We start from the raw sequence: 18,703 nt of genomic DNA on the forward strand, positions 1-18,703 counted from the left end.
GTGAGGGCAGACTTTTGATCTACCACAGAGGAGGTAATGTCTGAATATCAGATGGTTTAAATAACCCCCAGACTATATGAAACCCATCATATAACCCAATTCAGCCGCCCGCCTCCTCACTAACACCCGGTCCCGCGAACACATCACTCCTGTCCTCCACTCCCTCCACTGGCTCCCGATCAAACACCGCATTAACTTTAAAACACTACTCCTCACCTTCAAAGCCCTCCACAGCCTGGCCCCCCCCTACCTGACTGATCTCCTTCTCCCCTACCGCCCAACCCGTTCCCTCCGGTCCTCCTCCACTGCCTCCCTCACTGTCCCAACATCCAAGCTTAAAAACTTCGGAGATCGGGCCTTCTCTCGCACTGCACCCCGACTCTGGAACTCCATCCCCCAGTCCATCAGAGACTCCCCTACACTCTCCACCTTCAAAGCTCGCCTCAAAACCCACCTGTTCTCCCTTGCCTTCAACCCCCCCCACCCCTAAACCCCCCCCTCCCCTCCAACCTGATCGATATGTCTCTAGTCTTTTTTTGTGCTATCAGGCTGTCTCCCCCGTTCCCCTCATGGTCTCATGTTCCTTTGTTTTTGTTTCTTTGTTGTTTTGTTTTGTTTCTTTGCTTTCGTCTCTTTGTTTGTACCCCTGCTCCCGACTACTGTCAGCGACTTCGGGTTTTGAGAAGCGCTATATAAATTAAATGAATTATTATTATTATTATCATCAGACTACATGAAATGGAATGCTCTGTCAGACAGATGGACCGCTAATTACAATGTTACTCAATTAGTACATTTGATTCAATACGTTTGTGGAGTACTTCATAGAGGGAGCATACACACACACACACACACACACACACACACACACTATACTTGTGAGGACAAAATTCCATTGACTACATGCCGTACCTTAACCATTATCCTAACCTTAACCTAACCCAACCCCTAACTCTAAAATGACCTAAATATCCTACGGTGTAGAATGTATGTTTAGTTTGGAGATGTACTCACTATAGGGTTTCTATGGTGTTCTCTGCCCAAGGCCTGTAAGAAACAAACAACATCATTAGTTTGATTTACACTTCACACACACACACACACACACACACACACACACACACACACACACACACACACACACACACACACACACACATCAAAAAGCAAGATGTTTCACACATTTTAAGTGTCCCGTTTGTTTGTTTTTGTAATATGATCTAGGTACCAGTGCAGAAAGTCAAAAACATTGGCCATGTATGTTCGCGTGTGTGTTCTATCAAATATTAAATAGATACCAAATGTTTTCACGTTCAAGACTTTACACGGGTGCGGAACTAGATATGACATCAGATACTAATGGGTTAATTTGGCACAGAGGGAGATCAAGTGATCCAGAGAAACGGTCTGTCTAAGCCGACTGGACCGGTTTCACAGGCCTGTGTGTTTTGACTAAGATAATTGAGCATTAGGAGCTGCCGTACGAGGGATAAGGGCGGGGATTACTGTAAACGCTACCGTGAGTGCAGGCAGCGAGCTGGAATGGACTATATAAACAGTTTTCTTTCTCAAAACGAGATGATAAGACGAGATATGCTCTTTGTGTTGGAGCAACTCTACTCAACTCTACAGCCACGAAATGAGATATTTGAGAGGCAGAGAGACAGCAACTGTGTCTCAGACATTGGTAGTAAAACTCATTACAAGAAGTTATTACACAATTTAAGTTATCAGCTATTAGTTAAGATCACTGGCTACAACTGACAAACCATTTTGATGCCTGGTGGTAGTTTCTGGTTTAGGATCTGTATGGCAAATAATAGAGGCCTTTCACGGAATGTTTAGAATGCCCTTTGGTCTTTTATGAGATATATGAGAAATGTGTCAAGAAAAGATTTAATAAATTGCTTAATTATGGGATCTTGTAAACAAGTCACAGTAGGACAGTAATGTGTTTTACCTGCTCTACCACCACACAGAAATGTGGCCTATGTAGTTACCAATGGTTACAGGCAGCCATGTTGGAAGAAAGAACTACTACACAAACAGTCCGTGCAATGCCTCTATTATGGACTATTATAAAGTGCTTTCTCAGCACAAGTCATTGACCTATTTCATGTCCCGCCCTCTTTTCTTGATCCTCCAATGACAATTGGGAAGCGGTTGTGATAGGATTTGAGATTAGGTTAATTATTTGTAATCATGTAATCATCAAGTGCTTTCCCAGGTAAACCTACTGCATTCGCCCATGATTACAAATAATTGTCTTGCCATTACCAAGTAATTATTAGTTATGTCCATTTAATTTGTGTAATGAAAATATTTGAAGTGCTTCCCAATGTACAAATGTAAATGAGGACATAACACAATTCAAGAATATGTTTTCTTATCACATATGAAATTCGCTTGACAAGAAGACAAGACACCGTCTGTGTGCGTTCCGTAGAAAGCACATCCGGCAGCACGTTAGCCTAGCTTAGCACAATGAATGGAAGTGGGCAGTACCGGTAGCCTAGCTTAAACTCAGAGAGAGGTGTTAGTTGGCCAACGCCTAGGGGCTCATTCTTGTCTCATTCTGTCTCATGGTAAGTGAATGTCCCATAATGGGCATGTTCCTTTCACTTTTTGGCCACCGTTTAGGCTGTGTGGTTTTATTGCAGTCATAAATCATCTGTTGGACAGTACCGTGGGCGTGTGTACCGGAGGTGGAATGAGGATATGCAGCAGGTGTGGTGGATACCTGGTTTTTTTCACCGGAACACCTCATTTATCCATACTTATCCATCTCAGGCTCAACGGGAACACAAAGAGAGACACACACACACGCACGCACGCACGCACGCACGCACGCACGCACGCACGCACGCACGCACGCACGCACGCACGCACGCACGCACGCACGCACGCACGCACGCACGCACGCACGCACGCACGCACGCACGCACGCACGCACGCACGCACGCACGCACGCACGCACGCACGCACACACACACACACACACACACACACACACACACACACACACACACACACACACACACACACACACACACACACACACACACACACACACACACACACTCTTTGATTGCCTTTCTGACGAGGTGCGTTGGATTCCCGTACCTCCACCTCTTTCAGGGCCTGGACATGGACGCCGCACCCCTCCGCGCGCTCCAGGAGGTCGGGGTCGAAGGCGTCCATGAGGATGATTCTCCGCAGGGCCGGAGTCTCGAGCCGCTCCACGTTACCCAGAAGCACCTGGGCCTTCTCCGCCTTGTCGCAGATCACCGTGGAGATGTCCGCTGAGAGGGCACACAACAGAGCACCCACACAGACGTGAGGGAAAGAAAAGGAAACGTACCCAAATGAAACTCACATGAGAGTCATGAGTCATGAGCTTAGAGAGTGAGTCCAGTGACATTCATTTGAAGCCAGTCAGTGTCACTTTTTAATTTCGTGACAATTGAGGAAATTACTTCAGATCCTCAGGCTCAACGGGAAGTTGACACACTGACACACACACACGCGCACACACTGACACACACACACGCACACACGCACAGACACACACACACCTATACTGACAGTGGTTTATCAAAAAGATTCACAGTTAGTGTTCTCCAGCCACCTCCCATACCCTGACGGCAACAGAAAAAAACAACGTTGACATATAGTCAATAAAAAATATAGATAATTAGAGGTAGGTAAATTAGAGAGTAACAAGGACCTCTCTATCTATGTGTGTGTGTGTGTGTGTGTGTGTGTGTGTGTGTGTGTGTGTGTGTGTGTGTGTGTGTGTGTGTGTGTGTGTGTGTGTGTGTGTGTGTGTGTGTGTGTGTGTGTGTGTGTGTGTGTGTGTGTGTGTGTGTGTGTGTGTGTGTGTGTGTGTGTGTGTGTGTGTGTGTGTGTGTGTGTGTGTTCTTACCGGTGTTAATGATGTACCGTATGGCGTCAGGGCCCAGTGTATCGTAGAGAGGAACCACCACCATGGAATAAGTGTAACAGGCTAATTCTGAGATGATCCACTAGAACGACAGACAGACAATCATGTGTGTGTTATTTATCTTTGACCTAAAAAGATGACCCAGGCCTATCTATCTATCTATCTATCTATCTATCTATCTATCTATCTATCTATCTATCTATCTATCTATCTATCTATCTATCTATCTATCGATCGATCGATCGATCGATCTATCTATCTATCTATCTATCTATCGATCGATCTATCTATCTATCTATCTATCTATCTATCTATCTATCTATCTATCTATCTATCTATCTATCTATCTATCTATCTATCTATCTATCTATCTATCTATCTATCTATCTATCTATCTATCTATCTATCTATCGATCGATCGATCGATCTATCGATCTATCGATCGATCGATCGATCGATCGATCTATCTATCTATCTATCTATCTATCTATCTATCTATCTATCTATCTATCTATCTATCTATCTATCTATCTATCTATCTATCTATCTATCTATCTATCTATCTATCTATCTATCTATCTATCTATCTATCTATCTATCTATCTATCTATCTATCTTATGTTTGGGACACAATGGTTACATCATGGCTGTCACTGTGTAGCTGCTCTAACCTGTTAACATGGTCACTGTGTAGCTGCTCTAACCTGTTAACATGGTCACTGTGTAGCTGCTCTAACCTGTTAACATGGTCACTGTGTAGTTGCTCTAACCTGTTAACATGGTCACTGTGTAGCTGCTCTAACCTGTTAACATGGTCACTGTGTAGCTGCTGCTCTAACCTGTTAACATGGTCGCTCTAACCTGTTAACATGGTCACTGTGTAGCTGCTCTAACCTGTTAACATGATCACTGTGTGGCTGTTCTAACCTGTTAACATGGTCACTGTGTAGCTGCTCTAACTTGTTAACATGGTCACTGTGTGTCTGCTCTAACCTGTTAACATGGTCACTGTGTAGCTGCTCTAACCTGTTAACATGGTCACTGTGTAGCTGCTCTAACCTGTTAACATGGTCACTGTGTAGCAGCTGCTCTAACCTGTTAACATGGTCACTGTGTAGCTGCTCTAACCTGTTAACATGGTCACTGTGTAGCTGCTCTAACCTGTTAACATGGTCACTGTGTAGCTGCTCTAACCTGTTAACATGGTCACTGTGTAGCTGCTCTAACCTGTTAACATGGTCACTGTGTAGCTGCTCTAACCTGTTAACATGGTCACTGTGTAGCTGCTCTAACCTGTTAACATGGTCACTGTGTAGCTGCTCTAACCTGTTAACATGGTCACTGTGTAGCTGCTCTAACCTGTTAACATGGTCACTGTGTAGCTGTTCTAACCTGTTAACATGGTCACTGTGTAGCTGCTCTAACCTGTTACAGTAACATGGTCACTGTGTAGCTGCTCTAACCTGTTAACATGGTCACTGTGTAGCTGCTCTAACCTGTTAACATGGTCACTGTGTAGCTGCTCTAACCTGTTAACATGGTCACTGTGTAGCTGCTCTAACCTGTTAACATGGTCACTGTGTAGCTGCTCTAACCTGTTAACATGGTCACTGTGTAGCTGCTCTAACCTGTTAACATGGTCACTGTGTAGCTGCTCTAACCTGTTAACATGGTCACTGTGTAGCTGCTCTAACCTGTTAACATGGTCACTGTGTAGCTGCTCTAACCTGTTAACATGGTCACTGTGTAGCTGCTCTAACTTGTTAACATGGTCACTGTGTAGCTGCTCTAACCTGTTAACATGGTCACTGTGTGGCTGCTGCTCTAACCTGTTAACATGGTCACTGTGTAGCTGCTCTAACCTGTTAACATGGTCACTGTGTAGCTGCTCTAACCTGTTAACATGGTCACTGTATATATATATATATATATATAGAGAGAGAGAGAGAGAGAGAGAGAGAGAGAGAGAGAGAGAGAGAGAGAGAGAGAGAGAGAGAGAGAGAGAGAGAGAGAGAGAGAGAGAGAGAGAGAGAGAGAGAGAGAGAGAGAGAGAGAGAGAGAGAGAGAGAGAGAGAGAGAGAGAGAGAGAGTTCACCTCTGGCCTGTTCTGGGAAAACACTCCTATGAACTGGTCTGGGTTGGGCTGGCAGCCCTGGTGCAGGAGACCTGACCCGAGATACTCTGCCCGGGCAGTCACCTAGAAAACAGGAAGTGAGACAACAGCTGAGTGCAGTGGGGCGGGACTATATTGCATGGTTATTGTATGGGTTTGATATGGCCTACGCTGTATGCGGTTGCACATGCTGTAGGTTGCATCACGTTCTGATAACCAAGTCAAATTCCTTATGCATTCTATACGTTTGGTGAAAGTGATTGTGATTCTGAAATAAAGGCAATGATGCACTGATGTAAATGGTAAATGGCTGCATTTATCCAAAGCGCTTTAAAAAAAATTCCTCACATTTGACCCATTCACTCACACATTCACACACCGATGGCGGAGGCAACCATGCATGGTGCCAACCTGCACATCAGGAGCAATTAGGGGTTAAGTGTCTTGCTCAAGGACACTTCAACGTGCTGCCCGGGAGGAGCAGGAATCGAACTGAGAACCTCTGGATTACCAGACGACTGCTCTACCTCCTGAGCCACTGACGCCCCTGGTGTTACGCTGATGTTTAGCTTCTGAGAACTAAACTGAGTATCAATCAAATATATTGCTTTTACTGATCAATAAAGAATATATAGGCCATTCATTTGGGGACATTAGAACCAAAAAAATACAAGTATGTAATTTATATAGTGCTTTTATCCAAAGCGCTTTACAATTCTGTGCCTCATATTCACCCATTCACTCACACATTCACACACAGATGGCGGAGGCAACCATGCAATCGAGAGCAGTTAGGGGTTAAGTGTCTTGCTCAAGGACACTTCGACACGCTGCCCGGGAGGATTACCATGCAGCCGACCGCTCTACTTCCTGAGCCACTGTCGCCCCCATTCCTCCATTAGAGGATATTCATATTCATATTTGTTTGTCTGGACCACTGTGCACTGAGCAGGTGCATTGTCCTACATGTAAACATACCTGAGATAATAACAGTTATAGGGTAGGCGCTCTAAAAAGGCTACATTTGAAAAAGAAATGCAACATTACTTAATACGGACTGTATTGATCTATTCCTGGCTTAAAACTGAGTTTCTACGGATATTCAGATATTCAATTATAAGTTGTGGTGCAATATTTATACAAAAATACATAAAACATGTGCTTCATCACAGGATGTTTGAAACAAGCTACAGTCCAGCAGCTTTTCATTGTCAGTGATGATGACATCACTTTTTCCTGCCTTGTATTATTGTCCTGTGTTTTATCTGATTTGTACCCCTGCCCAAGGTCAAATAAACACTAAACTAAACCAACTAAACTAAACTAAACTAAACATCAGTAAATTACAGAAAGTCGCGTATCTCGGCTAGGAATGGCATGGCTGAACTATGTATGCACGTCTTTCAATGATAGGTCTTCCGGTCGGGAGTGTGTTGTGGTATGACCAACCTTCGGTGTGTCAGAGGGAGTGAGGGAGGGATCAGGGGGATAAGATAGCGGCAAGGTTACAGCGTGTGAAACTAAGCTAGCTGTGTGTTAATTCGGTGTGTAGGCTTGTTACGACCCTGGCTCACTGTCGTTTGCAGGGGCCATAAAAAGTACAAGTTATGAGCCGTTTCTTTATGAAACGCAGACTATATGGGTCACACTGTACTCATTATGGAGGGCGTACTGGTCTCAATACATCAAGTGTTCCTCTGTTAATTCACTCAGCTGCCATAGCAGCATGGGGGAGGGGAGGTAAAGGCAGGGGGAAAAGACAATAATAGAAATAGTAATAATAATAGAGTAGAACATAATAATAATAATGGTGTTATTACTATATAATGCGTACATTTGTAATGTACAATGTAGCGTACAATGTTTCCATATAGAACCTGGCATTCCACAGAGATGGCACGGGTTTGCAACTCGGACTACAAGACAAACTCGTTTACCGACCGTCTACCCTGCCCCATTGAGATAACATGGGTTAGTCAACACTCAGATTAGACCATGTATTTTTTATAGAATAATATCTACTTTGTTGTCAGTTTATACAAGGTAATTGAAGTGTGTCTTTCCCCCATATCCCTTCTAGATACACATACACAGTCTCCACATGCATTCCATCAGAGAGGTCGGAGGTCAGAGGGCAGCCCCCGCAGCGCCCCCCCCCCCCCCCCCCCCCCCCCCCCTGGAGCAGTTTGGGGGTTCAGTGCCTTTCTCAAGGTCACCCTGCCATATTATCGAAGTAGGTTTTTAGTTCTTTAAAGGTTACATATTGTGAAAACCTCACTTGTGTAGCCTACATACATTTGCGTCTCTGGTAGTCGTACTAACACACAAACTGTGAAACGAGACGGCCCACCTTTCAAAGGGGCGACTAACTGAGTCCTTCTCACTTCCTGTAATGTGTCACGCGAGCTACGCAACACGCGGCATTGGCGGGCAACAAACAAAATGGCCGCCGTGTGAATATGGTAAATTGTCATTAATCAGACATTTGCATTTGTGTTGCCCTGCGCTGTTGTGCTTGATCAGGTGCGTCTTAGATGGTGCTAACCTCTTTGTAGGACAACCACTTGTAAGGCTGGTTGGGTAGCCGGGAGCCTAGGCAGGGACCATCACCTGTTAAACACACGTAAAAACAACAAGTTTAGTTGGATTAAATTAAATTAAACTAAGCTATCTTAACAAATGAAGAAATGTATTGTATTTGCAGTGTCTTTGTGTGTAGCAATTATGTACACTCAGTGTGTATGTGCATGCACATTGCACAAGTATGCCTATGGCCAGGTGTGTACATGGTGTGTACATGGCCCCTACACAAGGGTAGGGGTGTGTGTCTGCCCAGTACTACACAGTACATTAAACTGCTTACTATTACCCACCAGCTATATGCAGGCCTCTCTGGAAGACCTCGTACATGGTTTTAGCGTCGTCATGGTAATGAGTCAGCAGCTTGGAGCTGTCGCCCATCATGGATCTACGACCCCCGCCTTCACACTGAGAGAGAAAGAGAGAGAGAGAGAGGGGAGAAAGTAAAAGTGGGGGGAAGAGAGAGAGAGAGAGGGAGAGGAGGGGGGAGAGAGGGGGAAGAGAGAGAGGGAGGAGAGAGAGTGAGGGGAAGAGAGAGAGAGGGGGGAGGGAGAGTGAGAGAGAAAGGGGGAGGGAAAGGGTGGGGGAAGAGAAAGAGGAAGGAGGGAGAGAGAGGAGGGAGGGAGAGAGTGGGAGGGAGGAGGGAGGGAGAGAGAGGGGGGAGTGAGAGAGGGAGAGAAAGAGACGGAATGGAAGAGATAGAAAGAGAGAAGGAGGGAAGGAGAGAGATGGAGTTAGAGAAAATTAGTGGGGAGGCAGAGAGTGGATAAAAGATAAGAGATAAATATAGACCATTTCAAACGTGACCCAAGAGTCAGCAAGAACAGGGGCGGGAGATGACTCAAGGGCAGAACACGGTTACAGACCATGGAACAACAGACAGCACTATACTGTACGTTGGATGAGCGATTCAGGGTCTCTGTCCTCCAGAACTATAGAGAGCAGCACTGTGAGCAGGGTGAGTGCATCAGTGGAGGACAGGGGAGTAGTGGTAGAGGGAGAGAAGCTACAGGTGTCCAGAAAGTAAAGCAGAAAGTAACGACAGTAAAAGGCCTCAGAAGACATCAGGGAAGGGAGGAATTGTCTTTTGTGGTGTCTGTAATAGTATACGTTGATTTATTTGTTATATTGTTATGTTCTGTGTTTATTATTATTGTTATTGCTAATGTCATTGTTGTTGTTATTATTGTGGTATTGTGAGGTCTTGTTATTGTTACTATATTGTGTTTGTTTTGTTTTGTGTATAAAAATATTTTATACAAGAATAAATAAAATAATGCATCAGGGAGGGAAGAGGTGCCCGGTAGAGGGAGCGCAGGTTTGCCACATTGATCAGCGCTTCTTGAGAAGTCGGTTGAGTGAGTCAGCCGGTTGAAGTCCAGTGGACAGGCGGACGAAAACCACAGCTTGCGGCATATCATTAACCCTGTCACTGAGGAGGAGGAGGGGGGGGAACATGCAGCAGGAGGGGATGTAGACGGTACTGAGGCCAGCGTGTCGGTCAGAGAGAAGAGCTGTGGCCAAGAGTTAATAAACGGCCTAGAGCAAATGAAAGGAAAGAACCTGCACGTATGTACAACGTATTATACGTATGACCTATATCATGCCAGTTAGGGTGTGTACTGTATACTGCACCTGCGTATATACTGTTTACTTTACTTGGCCCATATTTACTGTAACATATAATATAACAGATAGGGCATACAGACCCTCATCTGCACCTTTGATTATTACACTGTTTACTTTCTCATATTCAGAGTTAATTATATTGTTTACACTGTTCATTCTTTCCCCTCACATCATTTTATATACAGATCTAGTTTCATTGCCTATATTTATGTCTTTCTACTATCGCCCTGCCCATACCTGTACCCCCCCCCCCCCCACCTCCACCATGCTGCTATGACGTCCACATTTCCCCAAGGAGATCAGTGAAGGAATATCTTATCGTATCTTGAATGGGAGACAGTTTTTGATAGTGGTATTAGATGGGCTTCACAGTGTCTGGTTCCACAGTACAAGTATTTATAGGCATGTTACACTTTATTTTGCCAACAGGAGTGGGTTTCTTCATTGGGCGCTTATCCTTATCATTAGGGCACAAATATCTTGTGTTTTATTATAGAATAACAACATAAAAGGTTTATTTCCTGTTGCAGTGTAATATCAATAGCTATTAGGTCTATAGAGTGTGAGAAACAGACAGGAAGTCTCTCAAATCACCAAATCAGACACAAATACAGTTTGATACAGTGATTTACAGGTGTTAAAATACATTTTAAGTATTAATTTGTGATTTGTGGGAGTCACCTTTACAGTACATTTACATTTAGTAATTTAGCTGCCTAAATGTAAATGTATTTTTTTTAATTTAGCTAAACGAACCTTCTTACTGTCTTTTTACTATTATGTACCCTACTACTATACTTATACTACTACCTATCATGCTAATATATCTGTACTATTATGATATATATATATATTTGTATCCACTTTTATCCCATTTTCTATATTTTTCTCCCATCCCAATTTCGTATCATCCAATTCAACCCTCCCCTGTCACGAACGCTGTTTCTTGCCTCCCACAAGCCGGCTGCAATGTGGACTAAGTCATACATAGCACAAGTCCCCTCCGGTACTTGAGGTAACAGCAGTCGCATCTTTTCACCTGCGCAGCTCGATCTCTCAGTGGCGAGGAGTAGCGCGTGGGAGGCTCACGCTGCCCCCGACACTTCCTGATTCTACTGCGCAGCGCACCAACCGACCTGTAGGAGGCGCTGTCCACAACGCCCGATCCCCACCCATCAGTTTCCCACCCCTAATACGGCCAATCATTAGTATGAACGACCAGCTAAACTGAAAGCAATGTGGAGCGCTGGGCTCGAACAGGCGAGCCCAGCGTCTCCGCATTTGTGGCGAGCGCCTTGCCCACTACGCCACGTAGCCGCCCTACTATTATGATATATTATGTAATATGTACTGTAACACTCAAGCTCGATACTACAATGCCACCGACCCTTAGCTGCCAGAGATGTACCCCTCTTGCTGACTTGTTGTTCATCATTTGTAAGTCTTTGGATAAAAGTGTCGGCTAAATGACTAAATGTTAAATGTCAATGTAAATGTATCCAAAGCGACGCACACATTTCGTACAAGAAGTCAGCAGGAGGGGTACACCTCTGGCGGCTAAGGGTAAGTGGTATTATTCATGTATTATTCTGAGTGCATAGTAGTATAGACATAATGGTAGGTACTAGTATACAGTAGTAGATACAGTAGTAGTATAGTAGCACAGTACATAATAGTAAAAGGTTTGTTTAATTTTTAATTAGTATTATTTCATATATTGATTGAAGTAACAGCATTCACGTGTTTCACTTACATATCTCGGTTACCAATGTGTTCCACAACACAGAACATGTGGCGGTGGCTACTATGACTACTATACAACATTTAATTATAGCCGAGAACCAATCCGTCTCCATCATCCAGACGGGCCGCTCCATGGATAACAGAGAAAGGGGCAGGTGAGGAAATTATTTTCTCTGCTCTACAAAATGGCCAATCCATCTTCATGCCATGTTATGTCAAGCGGAAACACAACGATGGCAAAGCACGATTGACTTGGATTATCCTGTTAGCGTTGTTGTGGCGCACTGTGAGCATGAGCTCAGGTTTAGATGCAGTGCAGTGTATGTGTAGTTTAGTTCAGTGGATCCCCCCCCCCCCAGAGTAAATCCATCAAGTCATTCGGTCCCAGGGAACTCCTTCTGAGAGGATGTTCGTTCAGGTTTGGTCCATAATCCCACCTGTCAGTAGTACTGTAGGTGTGGAGATGACAGTACAAAGTGGGAAATCTTATAGTCATTCTTATAAATGATCTTATTGCGTGTACAACTACTGAATGATTCATATCTGATATTTTGAAATTATCGTATTCTTAATAGAGGTTCAGCTGTAAACATGCTTTGTAAAGGTTATTTATATATACTTGGTTTATGTATGTACGTGGGTATGAATGTGTGAGCGAATGTGTGTGTCTATACATACTATATATGTATGAATATAGGTATAATGTGTGTCAAGTTTGTTCTTGTTTTCCCCACTTGAAGGGCTCAGGCAACGTGATAAAGGAAGGATATAACTCTGTGACTTTTCTTTGACCTTAGTTTGTCATTTATTTGGCTGACAAATGGTTGTCAACTTGTCACAATAGCAGGTTATAAACCATTGGGCTATCACGTTCCATGTCTGACTGCAGCCAACTCACTGAGCACAATGCACTCCCTGCTGATTGAGCTGTCGTTAAACCAGTCAAGCCCTCCCGTGCTGCCCGCATAGATGCCTGTCTGATATAAATTATTATTTCTTTACTCCTAAAGTTCATTTAATTTCAATTTACTTTTGAAAATAGTTGCAAGGAGTACATTTGATCATTTAGGGGACATTTCAATTATACCATTTGTTTTGGATAAATAATATATGTAATTTTGAGTCAATAAAATACATTCGGCTCTCTTTGCTCCTAAAGAGTTCGACAATGTGTGAGACTATATTGTATATATGTATGTAGGTATAATGTGTGTGTCTATATATACTGTATGTATGTAGGTATAATGTGTGTCTTTATATTGTATGTATAATGTATGTGTCTTTATACTGTATACTGTATATGTATGAATGTAGGTATGTGTGTGTCTATATATACTGTATATATATATGTAGGTATAATGTATGTCTTTATACTGTATATGCAGGGAGCGAAATTAACTTTTTGACTCACCGGCCAGTGGCGGGTAGATGGGAAGAGTCTACCCGCCAAGCATATTTCTTACCTGCCAAAATTTGTTTGATTAAAAAAATATATATATATATTTTATATAAAAAAAAAATTTAAATAAAATATATATTATATAATCATACTTGTAGTTGTATTATCTGCGAGACATCGCCACCACGCAATAAGTCAAAATGCTTGCTATCTGCAAACAGCTCCACTGTCTGTGTGTATACTTGAGTAGCCTCCAGCTCCAGCAAGGATTCTCCGGCCCTGCAGCTAGACCCTATATTCAGCTAGACCCTACATTCAGCATGCAAGGATTCTCCGGCGATGCAGCTGGACCTATTTATAACGTTACCGTTCTTTTGTCAAATCACATTCAACATGCCCTCAGCTAGAATACGCATTCAATCAATGTTATAAGACATTGATATCAGGAGCTATCTGTAGCTACTGCTAGCCCGGTAGATAACGTTAAGACAATTTAGTTTACTGGGACAGATGGATCAACGTGAGCTAGCTAAGCTAGCTAACGAGGGACCGGAGGTATTATGCACTCGAGTAGACTATTTCTGGAGCATTTGTTGATATCAGCAGCTATCAGTAGCTAGCCAGCTAGATACCGTTAGACAATGCCTCGTCATGTATTAAACTAAAAGTGAATAGTTGACTGGGTCATTGTTTAAACAGTAACGTTAGCTCTTGGAGGTCCGATATAGACTAGAGCAGATGGAAGTAAACAAGCCAAATGATAGCTTCCGATTGGTCATTTGCTTTTTTTCTCATGAAACCAGTCACGTCACTCTACTGTGATTGGACCTAGTGCGACGTGGGACTTGTAGTTTTTTAACGATCTCGCGGCGGAGAAAAAAAAGACGAGCGGCTATAATCTGTACTCGCACAAGAGTATCGTTATGAAGTTATGAACTACACGTCTACACGCCACACGGCGGGCAGCTCTCTAAGTGTCATGCGCCAAAGGTAAAAACAGCCCGCCCCTGGCGGGCGGCGGGCTTTAGTTTCGGTCCCTGTGTATATGTATAAATGTAGGTATAATGTGTGTGTCCTCTCATAAGGACCTTTAATAATATACATCTGATTAACACTACACCCAGTAGTACTAATGTATATATTTTATAACAAATCACCTGTACATTGTATATTACTATTGCACTTTACTGTTACATTTGCACTCCAAACCTCTTCTTGTTGTACTGTACTTGTGCTGTATGATGACAATACATTTTAATCTAAACCTTTCACTCTGTCGTCATGGAAATGATGCAAGCCTGGTAAGAGAGATAGTTGCACCACGTCCAGCCGTAGCCGTATCCCATCTTGCCACGACGAGGTTCACATACGAGCGCTCACCCTAGTTCAGCGTGAGGGAAAGCAGATGCTGTGCTGTTGAGCGTGCTGCCCTACTGTATATCTCATGAATGATGTCTTTTCGCCCCAGGGGCAAATGATAGCGATACAAATGAGGGCTCAGTGAAATTGCTTCCTTCTCTTCATTGAAGAATTACAAAGAGAGGATTCTGGGAACTGGGCACGTGTGCGAGAGAGAGAGAGAGAGAGAGAGAGAGAGAGAGAGAGAGAGAGGGGAGAGAGAGAGAGAGAGAGAGAGAGAGAGAGAGAGAGAGAGAGAGAGAGAGAGAGAGAGAGAGGCAAGAATGAAATGACAGAATACAGGGCAGACCTGAAACTGCCCTGGTGTGTGCGTGTGCGTGTGTGGTGTGTGCGTACAAACCACATAAACACATATGTACACATGTTAACGTGTGTACATGTGTGTTTGTGTGGTTTGTACAGGCACGCACGCACACACACACACACACACACACACACACACACACACACACACACAAATACAAATACACACTTACATTTAACCTTTCAGACTGTAGTGCACTACAGCTGCTGTGAACAAGCTCTCAAATGACAAGCACAGCTCATAAAAAAAGGACATGGCTGTGTGTGTGTGGCGCACAACAGCTGGTTGATGAAATTATCTACTACTGGGTTGCAAATCCGTTGCATTCCTGGGCACGTGGTGGAGGGATTGAGATCCTATACACACCAAGAGGGCGTGAGAGAAAAACTAAACCTACGGGGAAAACGAACACACACACACACACACACACACACACACACACACATACATACACACACACACACACACACACATGCGCACACACACACACACACACACACACACACACACCCAGACACAGTGCACACACACACACACACACACACACACACACACACACACACACACACACACACACACACACACACACACACACACACACACACACACACACACACACACACACACACACACACACACACACACACACACACACACACACACACACACACACACACACACACACACACACACACACAGCGACAGAGAGAGACACACACACACACACAGCGACAGAGAGACGGGGAGCCAGATTTAAATAACAGAGTCGGGGGGAAAAGTTAATAAATGGGCGAACATAGAAAAAGAAGCAACATCTGGCTGCATTTCAACAATATTGGAGACTGCAACGCTGAGTGCAGAACTTTATTTATTTTATTTGTTTGCTGTGGTTCTGTGTTCAGTTGTTCATTAAAGGTTTGATTAATTTAAAATGTTAAACAATGGCGACTGGGTAGCGCAGTGGACTAAGCACTCGCCCACCACCGCGGAGGCTCTGGGATCGAATCCAGCTGTCAGCGGTACCTCCGGCTTGGTCAGTCGTCCCTACTAACACAATTGGCAGTGTTAGCGGGTGGGGTACGTGTCCTGGCAGGGCCGCTGCTAGGGGTGTGCGAGCAGTGCAGTCGCGATAAAAATACAAATAAATAGAATGTTAACAATCACTTTCCATCACAGACCTGAAATCTAGTTTTGCTTACATGCTTATATATTTCACATTAGACACGTTTGTAGAATAGTGTGCCGGGCTCTGCAGATATACTATTGGTTTCATTCAATGACCCGTTTACTTTTGTGCAAAGCATCGTGGGAGGACTAACACTAGGGGGAGCTGGTTGGCGTCGGTCTGGTAGTTGGTAGAGAGATGTGAAGAAGACCGGTATTATCCACGAGGGGAGCGGGTACAGGTACGGGGTTTATTCGGCGCTATCCACGGCCAAGAGCATCATACTTTTGAAAACCAATTGTGCAGCATCGGAGCAGAAGAAATAACGCTGCGTGCCGTAAGCTTATCAATACCAAGTATAGTCATTAGGTTATGCCAAGACGAAGAGGACGTTCGGCAGATGGACTGAAGATGAAAGTTGTTGCGTGTTAGAACGTTCAGTCAGGCTAGCCATGTCGGCTAGTAGCTTAGCTAAAGGCAGGGACAGCTAACTAGCGTTAGCTAACCTAGCTAGCTAGTTAGCTTTAGCTACGTTATCGAGTGCTAACGTGTGGTTCAGTCGGGCTAGCCATGTCGGCTAGTAGCTTAGCTAAAGGCAGGGACAGCTAACTAGCGTTAGCTAACCTAGCTAGCTAGCGTTAGCTACGTTATCGAGTGCTAACGTGTGGCAGATAAACTAGGAACACGTCGTCTCCTTCCTCTTGGACCTGATTCTGCGTTAGGGTGAGTTTTTAATGCAATCTATTCTGTTCCCGCCGTGGATCTCTCTCTGTCTCTCTCTCTCTCTCTCTCTCACTCGGTGTGTTGCATCATGCAACATGGTCTGCTCCGGTATCAATATTGAATGTGCAGTAATGCTATGCACTGTTCTGCTGCCTGGACATTACTGCTCATTACTGCTCATGATCACTCCAGCTTTACAAGTTGCTCTCTGGGAACATTTCACACTGTGCTCGTGCAGTTTGTGACGTGTGTACTAAGCTTATAGAGTTCGATTCAAATAAGGCAAAACTGCAAATCTGCATGTCGTGCTTGAAAAATTAACCTGGCTTTAAGCTTGTTTATCAGGTTCCAGGGGTGTTTTATGCATTTGACCTGTTACTGCCAGGTGTACGACTGTACAGGTGCATTGCCACTAAGCCTCGGGCAGCGCTGTTATTTAAGAATACGTTGACTGTATGCCCAGCCTCGGGCAGCGCTATTATTTAAGAATACGTTGACTGTATGCAATTTTTTTTTTTTTTTTTTTTTTAAGCCATTTTGAAGGGACGGTTTATGGTCTCAATTGACAATGAGAATGGACAGATAGCAATACTATAAAGTATAGATTTAAGCTCTACAAATATCCCCACGGACTATGCAAGTCTGTTTAGAAATGCTGGCCGTCTACAGTGATTTTAGACGGATCCAAATGGCCATGAATGTGTTAATAAATTAAAAAAAAAAAAAAAAAGTATATACAATTATTATTATTCTTTTTTTTTTTTAACTTTTAGGGGGGGGGGGGGCTCGCGTTTAAATCTCGCACAGGGCCTCGCATTTCTCCCAGACGGCACTGTGTCCTGGTCGTTCGGGGCGCCTGTTCAGCATCTGGGGGAAATAGCGTGAACCTCCGTGCACGTTATGTTCCCCCAGTGAAACTCCTCGCTGTCAGGTGAAAAGGAACGGCTGGCAACTCCACATGTATCAGAGGAGGCATGTGGTAGTTCAACACCCTCCCCAGGCCGACAGTGGGGCAATGTGCGCAACGACCAGAAAGAGAATAGGCATAACGACTAAATTGGGATGGGTGAAAAATACAGAATAAATTTAATACAAATTTAAAAAAATTAACAATAGTAAGTCTTTTTTTTTTGTAACAAAGAAAATTGATAAAAAGAGCCATTTCAAAGATTCAGCTGTTTTAGCTCAGCTGTCTTAGAAGAGCCGGACCTCCCATCACTAAAGTAGATAGGAGTGTGGCTATTTTCTTCTTAACCATAGAAATTAAGGTATATATTGGGCTGCATCTCACAAGTTGAAGGTGTTCTGAACATTACACACTACATTGACCTGTATATCCAGTGAAAAACTTTATTTGAGACTTGTTCAGCGACCTCACAGTGTTAAAGGTGCTGTATGTGGTATATCCCAGTCGCTCCGCTCTGCAGTAAACAGAAAATAAATTTTCTGGTATCCCGTTCCCCTTTTATCCAATTAGGAGAGAGAACTCCTCACTGAAAAGAATGGTCCGACAAAGATAAGAAATAAAAAATAGTGCTTTAAACAAGTAGAATAATCTGCCAGTGCAGTAAGCAAACCTGGTTTGGCAAGACAGTCTTGAAATAAGTAAAGATATCTCTCTCCTGACTAGGGGTGCACCGATATGAAAATTTGCCGCCGATACCGATACCGATTGTTCAACTAAC

At 43.7% G+C, this 18,703-nt stretch overlaps 1 protein-coding gene across 1 annotated transcript in view; it reads right to left on the reverse strand.

Moving 5' to 3' along the window:
* acsl6 (acyl-CoA synthetase long chain family member 6) overlaps nucleotides 1–18,703 on the reverse strand; it is a 96,214-nt gene that overhangs the window by 42,266 nt on the left and 35,245 nt on the right. Inside the window, exons 3-8 of the mRNA XM_084320858.1 lie at nucleotides 8,930–9,044; nucleotides 8,602–8,666; nucleotides 6,039–6,140; nucleotides 3,926–4,025; nucleotides 3,124–3,302; nucleotides 1,015–1,047 (exon numbers count right to left, since the gene is read on the reverse strand). Coding sequence (XP_084176984.1) covers nucleotides 1,015–1,047; nucleotides 3,124–3,302; nucleotides 3,926–4,025; nucleotides 6,039–6,140; nucleotides 8,602–8,666; nucleotides 8,930–9,044 — 594 coding nt within the window. The remainder of the gene's footprint in view (nucleotides 1–1,014; nucleotides 1,048–3,123; nucleotides 3,303–3,925; nucleotides 4,026–6,038; nucleotides 6,141–8,601; nucleotides 8,667–8,929; nucleotides 9,045–18,703) is intronic.

The sequence above is a fragment of the Notolepis coatsorum genome, assembly GCF_963971535.1.
Source record: "Notolepis coatsorum genome assembly, chromosome: 8".
NCBI lineage: Eukaryota > Metazoa > Chordata > Actinopteri > Aulopiformes > Paralepididae > Notolepis > Notolepis coatsorum.